Source organism: Bactrocera dorsalis, chromosome 4, assembly GCF_023373825.1.
Source record: "Bactrocera dorsalis isolate Fly_Bdor chromosome 4, ASM2337382v1, whole genome shotgun sequence".
Classification (NCBI taxonomy): Eukaryota; Metazoa; Arthropoda; class Insecta; order Diptera; family Tephritidae; genus Bactrocera; species Bactrocera dorsalis.
In genome coordinates, this window is record NC_064306.1 from 1,729,925 (window position 1) to 1,744,445 (window position 14,521).

Sequence of the window (14,521 nt, forward strand, 5' to 3'; positions counted from 1 at the left end):
GCGCTTTCTATACATAATTTCCTCATAAATCCCATTTTCAGAATTTAAATAAATGTAATGTTGAGAACTTTTGATTGCAACTCTGTAGGGAAATTTGCTCGTTCATTGCGAAGTTGAAACGAAACGAAAAAACCTCGAATAGATTTTCTGGTCACAGTCCTTGTGAATTTTGAGCAGACAAATTCGTGCATTAAAACTTTGTGAAAATTGTTAAAAAATAACAAAGAATATTTATTTGACTTAAAAAAACTTGAAAAAACTAAAAGCAAGTTATGAAAGGAACGTGTTGATGCAGAAAATGCGTTGAAATTTTCACTGGCTAAGGCACAATGAAAAAAAAGTAGAAGAAGCATTAGTGGCAGTGTGTGTAAATGTTCAAAGCAGAACAAAAAGTTGGAAATACGGCGTGAATGAAGAAACGTAAATGTAAGAAAAGGATTAGAGTGCGGGCAGAAAAGTAGTTAAAACGACGAAGTAAGTGTATGTAGGATTTTGTGCGTAGCAGTTACCGATCGGCTAAAAGTTGTGCATTCAACACTACGTACAATGTGATATTTTTTGTAAAATGATTTACTACAATCATAAATATACTTGACGTAAAAAGGTTGACATAAGTGAACTCATGTCGCTAACGGGAAATTGTGAAAAGGATAAGCTAAATTAGTTTGAAAATTAAATTCTGAGGTTCAAGCTATTGCATATGACGTGTTTTCAAACCTCTACATTGTGAAAGATGAGGCAATCTCATGAAAGTCATGCGCATATTGTACAAAAGTCTAAAGTTATTTCTAAAGTAATTTGACTATGATATAAAATATGATTTGTGAATCAAGACCAAAGTTGTTTGTTGTGAAGGAACCAAAAAAAAAAAAAAAAATACCTGCCCGTAAATTACCTCATTTTGTACGATCGCTTTTCAAAACCAATTTAAGGTGTATTTGCGAAAATACGAAAAGAAAAAAAGAACAGGGTTGCAATATTGTATCTCGTATGACAGATAAGATTAAGTATTTATTTATTACAATGTTTACTAAATTTAATTGCTTAAGTGAATATTTTCTGCTATTTACACATTTTGGATGTATGTAATTTTCAATTATTTTAAAGTTTTCTTTAAAAGACTACTGAAATTATAACCTTAAAAGTAATCTTTGTTTCCATTTTAGATTTTCATACATATTGTTGCTTTTCTTCGATTCACATATTAGATTGTAGTGTTGTCTCTTTTAGTCAAATGTGGTTGCAGTATGCGGCATGTCGGCTTAAGCGATTGAAATGGCGAAGTTTTTTTTGTCAAATCGCTGTTTTTTATGATTTGCTTTGTGTATGTTACGCAGCGAAAAATCGTGTAAAATGATATGAAAAGTTTTTAAAATTCACGGGAATAGAATGAGCTTTTTAAAAATATATTAAAACAATTATTATTTATTATATATATAATTATGGAAATAGATAGGTCAGTAATGATACAAGCCTTAAAGAAAATATTCTGATATGTGCTATTTGGTTTTCAGTGCAACTCTTTGACAGTAAAATGAAAAATTAAAAAAAATAAGTAAATCATTAAAAAGAAATACTTTGGCAGACAAAGCAAAAACAAAATCATTGATTGGTTACAAAGTGCTGGCACTGCAATTGTGGTTACATACGCAAACGTCGCCATAGCCACGTACGTCCGTGGCGGATACACCGGCATTGGACAACTATCTGGCTACTCACGCTAGTGGAACAGAACGTATTATTTGAACAACGAGCAGGGTATAGAATTACACATAATATTCAACATCAAAACGTACATCGTTACGTTTGTCGCAAAAATTCATATTAAGAATTTTGCATAAGCTCCAACTTGCGGGCCATCAAGCACATACTAATAATTACACTATTTTAATGGCATTTGTTTGCCCACCTCCCACTCTGATGCGGAAAAATGAACAATGAAATCAGTGGTAAGACTCTTCTATCCGTCACCGCATCGATTGCCGCTACCATCATACCTGACACACCTATTGTGTCCATAGCCGGTGCCACTTTAAGTGAAATAACCACTACAACAACTTCAACGACAACAACGCCGACACCCACACCAACACCAACATCTTTCATACCATCAAATAAAACAAACAAAGACCATATAAACGCCAATTTGCCAAACAACCCAATGTCTGATGCTGCTGTCGCCAAGTCAGCTGGAGGCAACGGTACCGCCGCTGCAAACAATACCACATCTAATACAACAGCAGATACAGGTGGTATCGCCGGCAAAAATTCTTCACTAGAACATACCACTATTGTGAGCATTGCCAATGCTGGAAAATCAGATGACGCTAATACAAATGCATCAACTGACACAAAGGTAAGTTTAATTCTGTGATGTTCCTATATTTCATTAGTTCTAGTAGTGCTACTAACAGAATTAAATCACTTACCGCAACCTGTAATGTAAATGTATAATTTAAGTTTGCGGTTCTTATACGAACGGTGCGTATTTGATATTTAACATGTATAAATATGTGTGAGGACGAAGGCCATCATCACAGAGCAGCTTATATGGAAAGACAACTGCTAATGAAGTTTAATAAAAACGTAGGAAATCAATAGTGTGGCCTTAAAAACGTTCACCTTTCTCCTAATACTAATATGCACATTTAAAATCTGTTGTTTTTGCAGCTTTAACATTCTTTCCTATCTATTTATCTAACTTTTGTATTTCACAGAACAGTCATAATTTTTTTACGCTAATTATTAATATCTTTCAAAAACAAGTGATAGTGACGTACATATACTCGTATGTATATAGTATGTTCACATACATATCTCCATATATGTACATACAAATTTGTTGAAGATAAGGCGATGTCATATGAACTGTAATATTGAACAAATAACTGCATACAATATTACTAATTTAATGAAAGATAATTGACTCGCTTTAATACATTTTTTAATATAGTTTAGCTATTTTTATAATTTGTGGCTAGTGCATAATTTATAGCACATTTCCCGTAACCAAATGCTTTACACAATTATATACTTCAAACTATAGAGTCCATGGCGGAAACTAAATATACTCTGTTTTTGACCTTCACCTTTTGATCCGTACTTTCTAAGTTGACCGCAACAGCGACATCCAATCAGTTGCACCCAAAATTGACACATTGTGCAACGCAGAATTTAGTTTAACTCTATAATTACTGGTCTCGAGTTCCACGCACATTTTCTATTTAGTAATTTAATGTTGTCAATGTTTGTTGTTCATATCCCCATATGCATGTATGGTATACTTTATAAATTCTTAATTTTTTTTTGTAATTTATTCACGTATATGCATACAAATTAACATACTTTTTTCATGTACATATGATATACTTAAGTATTTGTTTCAAAACCTTTTTCGTTGTAATCCTTACCTCTCCCTCTTTATTCACATGGCTACGTGGTAATGGTGACAAAACAGAATCATAACTAAGTCAAAACTGTTCGGTGGTTAGATTTTACCTATCAGCACCTGATAGAAAATAATAAACATATAAACATAGAAAACCGCAATGCTCCGTTAGCGGTGAGCGTTACGACAATTCCCAATTACTGAAAAGCAAAAGCAACACAGATAGAACACAACGGTTTGGTGGAATGCTTGGTTCGGTGAAACACATATAGGCCGTTGGCGTTCGGTGTATGTCCGTCCGATAGCAAATAAAGGGGTAAAGTGTTTCGATTTAAAGGCAAACCAAAAACCGCATTACTGCAAGGGCAGCACACCATCAAATAATATATTTTTTATTATATTTTCATACATATATCAATAAATTTTTATTGTGCTCAACATTTATAGTGAAATTATAATAAACACTTAAATGTGTAGGACGCAAATTCATTAATGTGTTTTTCATATCAAATGTGTTAGTTGAAGAGAAAATATTACAAAACCTGTGTGCAAAGAATGTTATAAGATAACAATTTATTAAAGCAAATTTTGTAGCTTAATTTCAAATGTTCTTTCTTCATGTGAACAATTAACGGATTTCACTAAAATCAAGTACTAATACCTGCTTTATCCATATGATAAGGTTATGATTTGTTTTACGTTTTAAGAACTTGGAAACTAATTTTAACCGATAGAGAGAGTTATGATTTTAGTTGTAAATATATTTTCTCTTCGATATTACAGAAATCCGATATCTCCGATTTAGAAGAACCAGAGTTAAAAAAGCTACTCGACGAGGCCTACAATTATAAGACACCCAAGGACAAAAAAGATAAAAGCGAAATTTTCTTGGTTGGCAAAAATTAAATTTATCTTTAAAAACTAATACTTAATTAAAAATGTATATGTATATTGTAGGATTTGCTGCAGAAGGTGGAAAATGAAGATCTGGGTATAACATCGACACGTGCAGATAGTCATCGTCATCATCCGCATTCACAGAGTCGTCATCAACAGAAGCAGGGTGGCTCATTGCAAGATCTCTTACAGCTGCCATCCGATTATCGCCGCCAAAATCATACATCACGTCACAAGAAAAACTCGTCCGTGTCTTCACGGCAACGTGAGGGCGGAAGTCTACCCAGCAACGTCAATGTTGCCAATTGCTTGCTAAGCAGCTTTGGTCAACAATCGTCCGTGTATGCGGATAAACGTGTGCGTCGTGGTATTTTGCCAGGCGTGGAAAGTGCTACAGTTTCTTTGAACAGCAACAAGACATTGGTCGGCGTAGTTGGTCTGTCTGTTAGCGACCCAAACGCCAATTGTTTGCTTGGTAGCTTTGAACAGCAGACACCTACCTACGCGGATAAACCTGTTCGTCGTATTCTTGGTCTTGCTGGTGGTGATCCCAACGCAACTACTGGTGGTACATGCACCAGTAGCAGTGCTGGCACGAATTCAGTAGGTATATGCAGCAAGGACAGCGGCAACAGTGTTGGTGCTAGCGTGACAAGTGTCATTGGAGGCACTGGGAATATGGCGACCACAGCGAGTGGCCATAGTGTTGGTGGCACGATGGCAACTGGCGCGGGTATTGTTAATAACCCAGTAAAAAGTGCCAATTCAATTACTGGTAGTAGTGATTATATTATTAATATTGGCGATATGATCGATATTCAACAGCAGCAGCAAATTTTACCATCGAAAGCACAAGACGGCGGGCAGGTAATAAATATAGCATGTTTTTTTATATTTTTTCTTATAATATTGTTTTACTATATTATAATATAAGGGCTTGCCGTATTATGAACGTGTGGATATTGATATGCGCATACCGCGTCCAAATTTGCACCGTGGAGAGGGTGTGGATTTCGCCCCAGCACACTCCCATCATTATGTAGACGAAGTAATTCGTTTTCATCAAATCGATGGCGGAGATGGTAGTTTGTGTGAGAGTGGTGAAGTAGCCATTTCAGTTAACAATCTTGGCAACAAACTCAAGTCGGCGGCTGCGTCCTGTTCCCTCCCGATGCCGTTAGACGAGCGATACCGGTCCATTAAATCGGTGATGGGTGAGAAGGGCGACAACGCCGGCGCCAGCTTGAATGCAGCAGTTACAGCAAAAGCTTCCGGAACAATAACAGCAAACAGTGGTGGTTCCATCAGCAATTCAAATAATAATTCAGGTGGTGGTGTCGGCACCAACAGTATCGGTATAGGCAGCTACACAAAATCACTACCATTATCGGTAAGTTGCAATACAAAATAATTGAGAACCTAAAACTTATTACGTGTTATTTCTACTGCACCAGCGTCAGACTGACGAGAACGGCAACGATTGCGAACGTCAGCAGCACAATAGCAGCAGCAGCAGCATTACTGTTAGCGCAGGTCAATCGCAGGCGAAGGCCAAAACTAAGAAGAAGCCACAAAAGGACAACACCATACCTGTCGATGTTGAGAATGAGGCTGGGTACCGCGGCAAGGATCCTGTCGAAGTATTGCTGAAGTTCATAGAGGAAGATACCAAGCAGAGCGGTAGTGGTGGCAACAAATTCGCCGAAAATAATAAAAAGAAAGAACGCAAAAAGGAGAAAGTGAAACAAAGTAAAATGAAGAAAAGCAATTCACTGGAGGAGTTGCGTAGTTGTGCCAAGATCGATGTTGGCGAACTTAAACAATCAGCTGCCACTACTGAGAGTAATAATGTCACAATGCGCAGCAAAGGTAGTGGTGGTGGCAAGGGTGGCAAGAATAATTCTGCTTCTATAGTTGATATAAATAAAAACTTCGATGGTGGCAGCAAGGAAGGGCCAACCACTTCGCCAACTAGCGGTGGCAAGCAAGCGAATGTGGTTGCCACCAATTCAAATCCAACTGTGAGCAATCGCAAAGGCGAACGACGTTCATGGGGCACTGAGGAATTGCAATATTTGGGCACTGAAGGCAGTGTTGGCGGTGCGGGCAGTAACAGTGGTTCCGTTGCTAGTAGCGGTGAGGACAAGGGGAAGGAGAAGAAAGATAAGAAAAGTAAGGAGAAGGATAAAGATAAAGAACGCGATGTAGAAAAAGAGAAGGATAAAGGCAAGGATAAAGATAAGGAGAAGGAAAAAGACAGTGACAAGCATGATAAACTGACAAATAATAAGCTTGACGGTAATACAAAACTGGATAAACATGAAAAAATTGATAAAGTTGAAAAGGCAGAAAAGCAGGAGAAAGTTGAAAAGCCGGAACGAGCCGATAAGACGGAGAAACGCAAAAGATCCGAGAGCATTATGCAAACTCCGATTGCCAACACAGTGGAGCGTCAAGATGCCGGTACACCGGTATTCTCGGCAATCGACTTATTGTCTATGAATGCGCTGATATCCGAGACCGCCGAATTTCATGTGGTTACCAAAAAGAAGAAGCCAAAGAAGCAGCGCGCTTCCATTGACGAAACTCATTTTACACAAAACTCGAATTATAGCAACAGCAACAACAACAGTGGCCACAACAACTATAATAATAATAATTGTGGCACAACTTCGCGAACGCACAATATGGTATTGAATGCACAGAAAAATAACAACAACAGCAATAATAATAATAATGTGTCACAACAACAACAGCAGCAGCAACAATCACGTTATAAATACCATAACAATAATGCGCATGGATTTAACTCTTATGGAAGCGGTGGTGGTAATGGAAGTAACAACAACAGTTTTGGCGAAGATGCACGTCTTGATTATCGCAATAATTACAATTCCAATTATAATAATAACTACAATACCAACCACTCGCATCAGCAGTTTGGCTATCAACACCAGCAGCAGCAGCAGCAAGGTCCTTACCATTATCATCAGCATAATAATCAACAACAACAACAACATCACCATCATGCTCACAATATGAACAGCGGCTCCACAGACAAATCGCGTCGTAAATCAACTTCCTCAGTGCCACCTTCGGAGAAATCCGATTCTAGTGATCTCGATTCAGTGCATTCCTTGCCCATAGAATCAACCACAGCTTCAGCGACCAAAAACAAACAGCGTCACAAGCAGACCGACGCATCGACCACAGCTACGCCAGAAACACCGAAGAGTACGGCGAGCGGTGGTTCACCAGGTTCGGCGCCGATTTCCTATGCACATATCGCCGCGGCAGCTGCTGCGGATCGTTGGCCCAGTCTGGACGCTGCTAACAATAACAATGCAATGGCAAATGGCATTAATACCTCTCCTACTATTGCCAACAATACGGCCGAACAGTTCCAGACACAAGTGACCAACAATTGTGAAATTGCTACATCCACCTCTCTGTCAAATGCCAATAACAGCCCCTCTACGGCAGCAGCAGTTGGTGCCACAGCAACAAATTCTGCCAGCAAACAGGGTAAGAGCAAGAAGCTCACCATCAAACCGGATTTCCCAGAGCTGGGTTCTAGCAATGCTACGATTGCGACGACGTCAGATAACAGCAAGCCAAACTTAGTGTCCGCAGCCATTCCCGTGGTTGCCGCCGCTCCGAAAACTATATCATATTCTCAGAGTCTAGTTGCCGCACCCGCACAATTAATCACCCAGCCTAACATTGGAGGTATTGCAAACGGTGAGAAAGTGGTTGGACCCACAGGTGACGCAGTCGTTGCATCTACCGTTGCTGCTGCTACTGCTGTTCCAGACAGCAATGCCATAACGGATGTCAACAAGGTTGATACTATCAGTGGCAACTCGGCGCGTTTGCCACAACAGCAGTCAATGCAGCATCAACAGTCTCAGCAGCAAATGCAGATTCTACAAAAATCAAAAAGTGTCGAGCATGATAGTTACAGCTTCAACAGTAGTAACCTGGATCAACAGTATCCGGCCTTAGAAAAGACAGTGAAACGTCATAGCGCCAGTAACGTATCTATTTCACCACCAACAGCTGCCGCCACACTTGTTGGTGGCGCAGTGGGCAGTAGTGGTATTCCAACACTGGCCGCCAGTTCGGTGCCACCCGCAAATGTTACTAGTTCCACTAAATTTAATTTCGCCGCGGCTGCCAAACAACTCGTGGTTAAAAGCTGTTCAGTGTCACAATCGATATTAACGCAAGACCCGGCAATAGCAGGAGCAGCGGCGCAGCCATCAAAAGTTTCAGCTATAACTACCTCAGGCCCTCCAGCTGCATACCCAACAGTCCCGGTCAACGTGGCCATTACTGCTGCAGCAAATGTTACGGTGGCGCCAGTAACAATGCCAGTCCGCAAGTCAAAAGAAAAGTCACCAACAGCTGTATTTGCGCCGCCGACAGCGATCAACGTACTTGCAACCACAGCAGTAGTACCAATCGCAAGTGCAAACTTAGCTGCTCAGACGCCCGATGTAAGCACTGTGATCATTACTGCACGGAAAAGCAAGAAAGAAAAGTCACAGCCAGTGCTTATTGCAGATCCGACCATAAGCTTAACAACAATCACTGAGCCGCATGCTCACGTTGCACAAAAATTGAGTACAGCCACCCAGACGCAAGCGACGTCTATGGATATAGTTACTAGTGGTAAAACTTCGCGCTCACAATCAAATATAGATGCGAGCAGCGAAACGGTTGTAATACCACCCATTGTGAGCAAACCGCAGAGGCAGCATGTAAGCACCGCCACTAATAACAGTAAAAGCCACATTGCACCTGCTGCCACAACGGCAACCAAATTTGCAAATGTCAGCGCTGTGGCAGGTCCTCTGAGTTGCAACGCGCCTAGCAACCGGCCGGCAGTTATAATTTTGAATGACGATCGCACCGGCGACAGTGCCGTTGGCATCGAATTCACGTTTGGTGACTTCAACGAGGACGAATTGAAGTTCTTCGACGACAATATTGCCGAGGACGAGTGCTCGGATGAGTTGGCTACCGATGATTCGGCGATACAGCAGCCGTCACAACCAGCGACCGCTCCAACTTTGAACACTGGTGTTGCAAACAGTGCGTATACAAAAAATGCTGTCGTGCCAGTAGAATTGGCTAATGAGAACGTCGGACTCTATGCAGCTGTCAGGGCTGCATCGCCACAGCCAACTTTTATCGGGCCGCCTTTAAGCAACGTTCCTGCCGTTAAAGACATTGGACTTATTGTGAAAACGCCAGTAACCGCAGTCGGTAACGCTGTCAACAACAACACCGTTGATCAAGCCAACGTGAATGACAATAGCAGCGTTGTAAGTGTGCCCGGTTCCGACACTGACCTACAGCTCCCACTGCAGCAACAACAGCAGCAGTTGCAGCGGCGAAATAGCGAAACGCAAAAGTTGCAACAACTAGAGACTTGCAATGACATTGAGACCGCCATTATAGCTGCGGCGCGCGCAGCCGCCGAACAGCAACATCAACAGCCACCAATGCAGCCACCACCGCTGCAGCAACAACGTTCATATCGGCACAAACTCCAACAACAATACAGAAGTACTTCCTATGGCAACGCTTACGAGCCCCCACAACAGCGCGAGCAACGTTCACAGTCCGCGTACACGCGTGATACGCCGAATAACTACCAACAACAACAACACCACTATCATAGTCAATACCATCAGCAGCCGCACTATCACTACCACCAAAGTAGCAGCAGTAATAGCGCCTCACGCAGTCGCAGCAGTAGCAGTAACAACAATGCTAATTCATATGATGTTTCGGGCAGCACACCGCCTCCACAATCACCAAATCCCACAACATCCGTTGTTGTGAATATACAACGTAAAGAATTCGACATACATTTCATACCGCCCACAGTGTCGAACGCATACAACGCGTTGCAACACAACGAGATTATTGTGGATTTCATTGGCTCCGGTAAGTGCAAGCAAGAAACATTTCCAACGCTTATTTGTAAATTTCAAGGTTTTAGCACAAAAAACTATCTCTATTAATAGGCAGTGTGGGCATGTAGCGATATCACATAATGGGAATTTGAGCTCTCTAAGTCCCCACTTTACATTGGGTCTTTAAAAATTTAATGCACTAATTTTATTTCTTATTTTCATAGCTTGGGAGGAAGTGGCTAAAGTGACGAAATTCTACGAAGGACAATAAAACGCCGCCACAACAGTAGCAGCAAATACATAGGCACTGCAATCACACTGCATTACACCATAAACAAAGCCCAAAATTAAACAAAAAAGAAAAACGACAACACGCCCAATGCTCCCAATGCGTCAACATGAAAAGCCGCAGCGTTTGACACAATTTGTTAGCTACAGCGTGCCTACACTAGCGTGGCGTAGGCATGACTGTCAGCTTTACCAAAATGTATAACGAGTAGTTACCGGCTTGTGACATTTTGTGTTATTTCGGCTGGGCGCTACAAAAAGTGAGTGCTTGTTATGCTATTGTTTGGTTAAATTAAAGGTTACGCTGAACTTAGTGCCGTGGATGCGCGTTGCATTGTCAAATAAACGATCTTGTACGTATAGTTGCTTATTTACAGTATGTTATTATAAGTGTTTAAATATATTATAAAAAGAACTGCGAAATCGCAAGCACGCAAAGGCAAACAAATATAACAATTATAATAAAATCCAAATACAGAGTGGCAAGAAGAGCGCGTGTGAAGGAAGCATACTTGTAATATACAAGGATATATATGTATATATGAAAAGATAAACACAAATACACATAAATATATGTATGGCCTAATAACTAACCAAAAATATATATATATGTGTATATTGCTTTTGTCTGTACATGGCTGCTTGTGTGCTTTTTTCGCCTTCTAATTCACTACTTCGCTGAAACCCTAACTCTAACTAATATAAATACTATTTTAATTTACTTAGAAGTCAATCAGTGAAAATGTTAGTTTATAAAACGAATACGAATTCGAAATCCATAGAGAGAGAGAGAGAGAGACAATGTGAAAATGAGCGCAAAACATGAATTGAAATAAATATGAAAAAATATAATTATGAAAATTGAATTAAAAAAGGCAAACGTATATAGTATGTATGTAGAAAAGCGTGTGGAAATGGTTTGAGACAGTACAGAGGACAGCAACGCAAACTTGAACTGTATGAAATTTCTCATATGTACTTGAAATATATACATATATATTTTTATTAAACTGGACACTACACATTAAAATACACATTTAAATAATTTTATATGCAAATTTAATGAATTGTTATGAAAAACTGAAACAGCCTAGAGTGTAACGCTGTGAACGAAGGGCTTAAAGTACAGATGTTTTTACAATGCAGCAAATGTCTGGCAAGCGGAAACGTGACTGAAATGCAACTTGGCGAACTCTGGCGCTTCTGATTTGCTCTCTCTAATAGTACGCAAGCAAAAGAAGCTGTACAATACATATAGTAGTTATAGGAATGCGTACATATACAAAAATATATTAAAACATTTAAATATATAATTAGCTACTATAAATGTACTTTATTATTATATGTTTCAATTTATATACATGCTGTGCTGCTGTCTCGGAACGGCGACTGTACTCAGTGAGTGCGTGAGTGGGAGAGTGTAGCATAGAGAGTAGTGTGACAAAAAGCAAAATTAAATAAAAAAATTAGTTTGTAAAAAGTTGAACAGTTACAGGCAAAAAATTAAACAAAACTAATTGTAAATGTATCAGCACCGCACCGTCTCTATTGCAGCACTCCAGTGAGCGTTCTACTTGTAAGCAAACGTAGCGGCAGCGCAGGCAAAAACACGAAAATACCAAGCCAATAAGTGAAATAGGCGTAAAGCGAATCAACTGAACTATTAAAATAATGCATAAATTACAAAAATAAAATAAATAATAAACACACACACGTACACAACTCATAGGTGGAAAACATTTGCATACATGCACATTTATAGATATACATATATACATATATAGTTATGCCGCTCGCATTAATAATAAAACATAAAAGTGTAACTGTATAATTAATAATGGCAATGAAATCACGCGATATTAAAACATATTTAACACTAACTAAACTACTAAAAATAGCAACAAAATTTGCAAAACAAAACAAAAAAAAAAATACAATAACAATTAATGAACTAAAATCCTTCAATGTATATACTTAGTAAGTATTATAAGGTTATTTATAATTAAAAAAAAAAATAAATAAATAAATCAAATCTAACGGTTAGCAATAGCTTTACTAAAAAGCACACTAATGCTGCATGAAGTCTAAGATTAGTTAAAATTGAAAGAATATAAATTAAGCGCCGTAATAATTGAAGTGAACTAAATTCTAACGCATACAATTGTGTATTAATAAAAAATACTAATATAATGGCAAAAAGTAAAATAACGGTTATGTTTTTTTTTCATTTCATTAATAGCATTGATTTTTTAGTTCATTTTGTGTGGATGCCAGATATAACTTATTGAATTCGTTTTTACTTAATTTATGAAAATCAACTTAAGAAGATAACGCAAAAATGGTGATTGGCTGTAATGCAAAACTACAAAGTGAAAAAAATATGCGTAAGGAAATACATAAGTAATTCCCTATGAAAGCACAAGATTGAGAAAAAGTAAAAGTGTTGCGATTCAACAAAAGAATACAAATATTAAGCGCATCTGAATTAGTCGTGCATAAAAACAATCACTGCTTGTCGCATACGAGTATTTACAAATTACAATTAATTTTATAACTATAATTTTGCTAATCACTGCGCAGTTGGTTGTACACATTTTTATTGTTCTGTTTTACAAAAAATGTACAAATTAATTTTTTGTCTTATAAAAATCTGAATTTTCTAAAATTTTTAAAAACTAAAATTAAAAAAATGAGATTAAATTTTTGTATACACTTTTTTTTTCGGTATAATCGAAATTGCTGTTTTTTCGTGTATGATATATGTACAGTTACATATATACATATCTTGGATTTATTGAATTTTTTAAATAAACTTAATTTTTTTAAGCAAAACATTCATTTATACTTATACATTAATATTTTATATTTTTGTTTACAAAAAAAATATTTTTTTTTTTTATAAAAAAAAACACTTCTCTTTTTTCTGAATAATTGAAATTGTTGAATTTTTTTGTGTCTATTTTATTTTATTATTTTTTTGTAATTTTTTTATTTTATTTTTTTATTTGTTTATTATATTTTTATTTTTTTATTTGTTTATTATATTTTTATTTTTTTATTTGTTTATTATATTTTTATTTTTTTATTTAATATTTTTTTTATTTTATATTTTTTTATTCTATATTTTTTTATTTTATATTTTTTTTGAAATGTTTAAAAGCGTCTAAAGTGCATTTTTATTGAAATATCGCGCATTAACCCTATTTCCATATACTATTCTACATAAATAAATTCTTCCAACTTGTACATACCGACATAAAATATTTAAAAATATATCTATGTATTTATAACTGCAAGTGCACATAGATAATAGACTTACAAAGAACTTGGCTACGGCAACTGTTGCAGCATTGCGAAAAAGTATTGAATGTAGCAACTAATTTAGCGTTGCGTTAGTAAGATTGCATTTCAAGTGTTTCGCGTAAGGCAACAGTAATTGTTTCCATAAATGTATGAACGTATGTAAGTTTCAAGTTTTGCAAGTGAAATTTCCAATTTAAACAAATTAAAATGCTTAAAATCAGCAAACTATTGTAATATATATAAACAAAAATAACATACATATATCGTTTAAAAAATAATAATAAAAAAAATAAATAGAATTTACTGCAAAATATGATAATTACTAAAAAAAAAATAATAGATACATATATATAAAACTTTATTGCGAAAAAATTAAATAAAAATTTTTCTACCATGTATTTGTAGCTAAACGTTAAAAAATTTGGAACTAAAAAATAAATGAATTTTCGATAGAATTTTTTAATTCGAAATTAATCAAACTCTGCAATCTAAAGGAACACGTTAACATAGTTTTCGTGTATAAGTTGAAAAAGGGAAATACAAAATATTTAGTGAACAAGTATATTGAAGTTGATTTATAAAAATATTAATAAAAAGTATAAACATATATTTACATATATACTATTCATGTGTGTAACAAATTTTCCTCTAATCAAAAAACCTAAATTAATATTGCGTATATTTGTATAATCACTTAAATGGCAACTTTAACTATAAT

At 36.9% G+C, this 14,521-nt stretch overlaps 1 protein-coding gene and 1 long non-coding RNA gene across 9 annotated transcripts; one reads left to right on the plus strand and one right to left on the minus strand.

The window, feature by feature from the left end:
- Positions 1-104: 104 nt before the first annotated feature.
- LOC105226167 (pneumococcal serine-rich repeat protein) lies at positions 105-13,094 on the plus strand. 7 transcript variants are annotated; one of them, XM_049454416.1, is made up of 7 exons: positions 105-480; positions 1,515-2,356; positions 4,172-4,279; positions 4,346-5,152; positions 5,220-5,675; positions 5,740-10,243; positions 10,437-13,094. In XM_049454416.1, the coding sequence occupies exons 2-7, from the start codon at positions 1,931-1,933 to the stop codon at positions 10,481-10,483; spliced, it is 6,348 nt and encodes a 2,115-aa protein (XP_049310373.1). In that variant the 5' UTR covers positions 105-480; positions 1,515-1,930; the 3' UTR covers positions 10,484-13,094. The 7 variants fall into 7 exon arrangements, with proteins under 7 accessions (XP_049310373.1, XP_011203277.2, XP_029406019.2 ...); XM_011204975.4 differs by having other exon boundaries at positions 105-474; XM_029550159.2 differs by having other exon boundaries at positions 105-426.
- LOC125778101 (uncharacterized) lies at positions 987-3,704 on the minus strand. 2 transcript variants are annotated; one of them, XR_007422487.1, is made up of 2 exons: positions 3,090-3,704; positions 987-1,318 (listed from the first exon to the last, which is right to left on the minus strand). It is a non-coding gene; the product is annotated as an uncharacterized LOC125778101 (long non-coding RNA). The 2 variants fall into 2 exon arrangements; XR_007422488.1 differs by having other exon boundaries at positions 3,084-3,704.
- Positions 13,095-14,521: the final 1,427 nt, after the last annotated feature.

Coding starts and splice junctions, on each gene's coding strand:
- LOC105226167 (XM_049454416.1), top strand. CDS start 1,931: ATGAACAATGAAATCAGTGGTAAGACTCTTCTATCCGTCACCGCATCG. Junction 2,357..4,171: donor ATGCATCAACTGACACAAAG/GTAAGTTTAATT, acceptor TCGATATTACAG/AAATCCGATATCTCCGATTT. Junction 5,153..5,219: donor AAGCACAAGACGGCGGGCAG/GTAATAAATATA, acceptor TTATAATATAAG/GGCTTGCCGTATTATGAACG.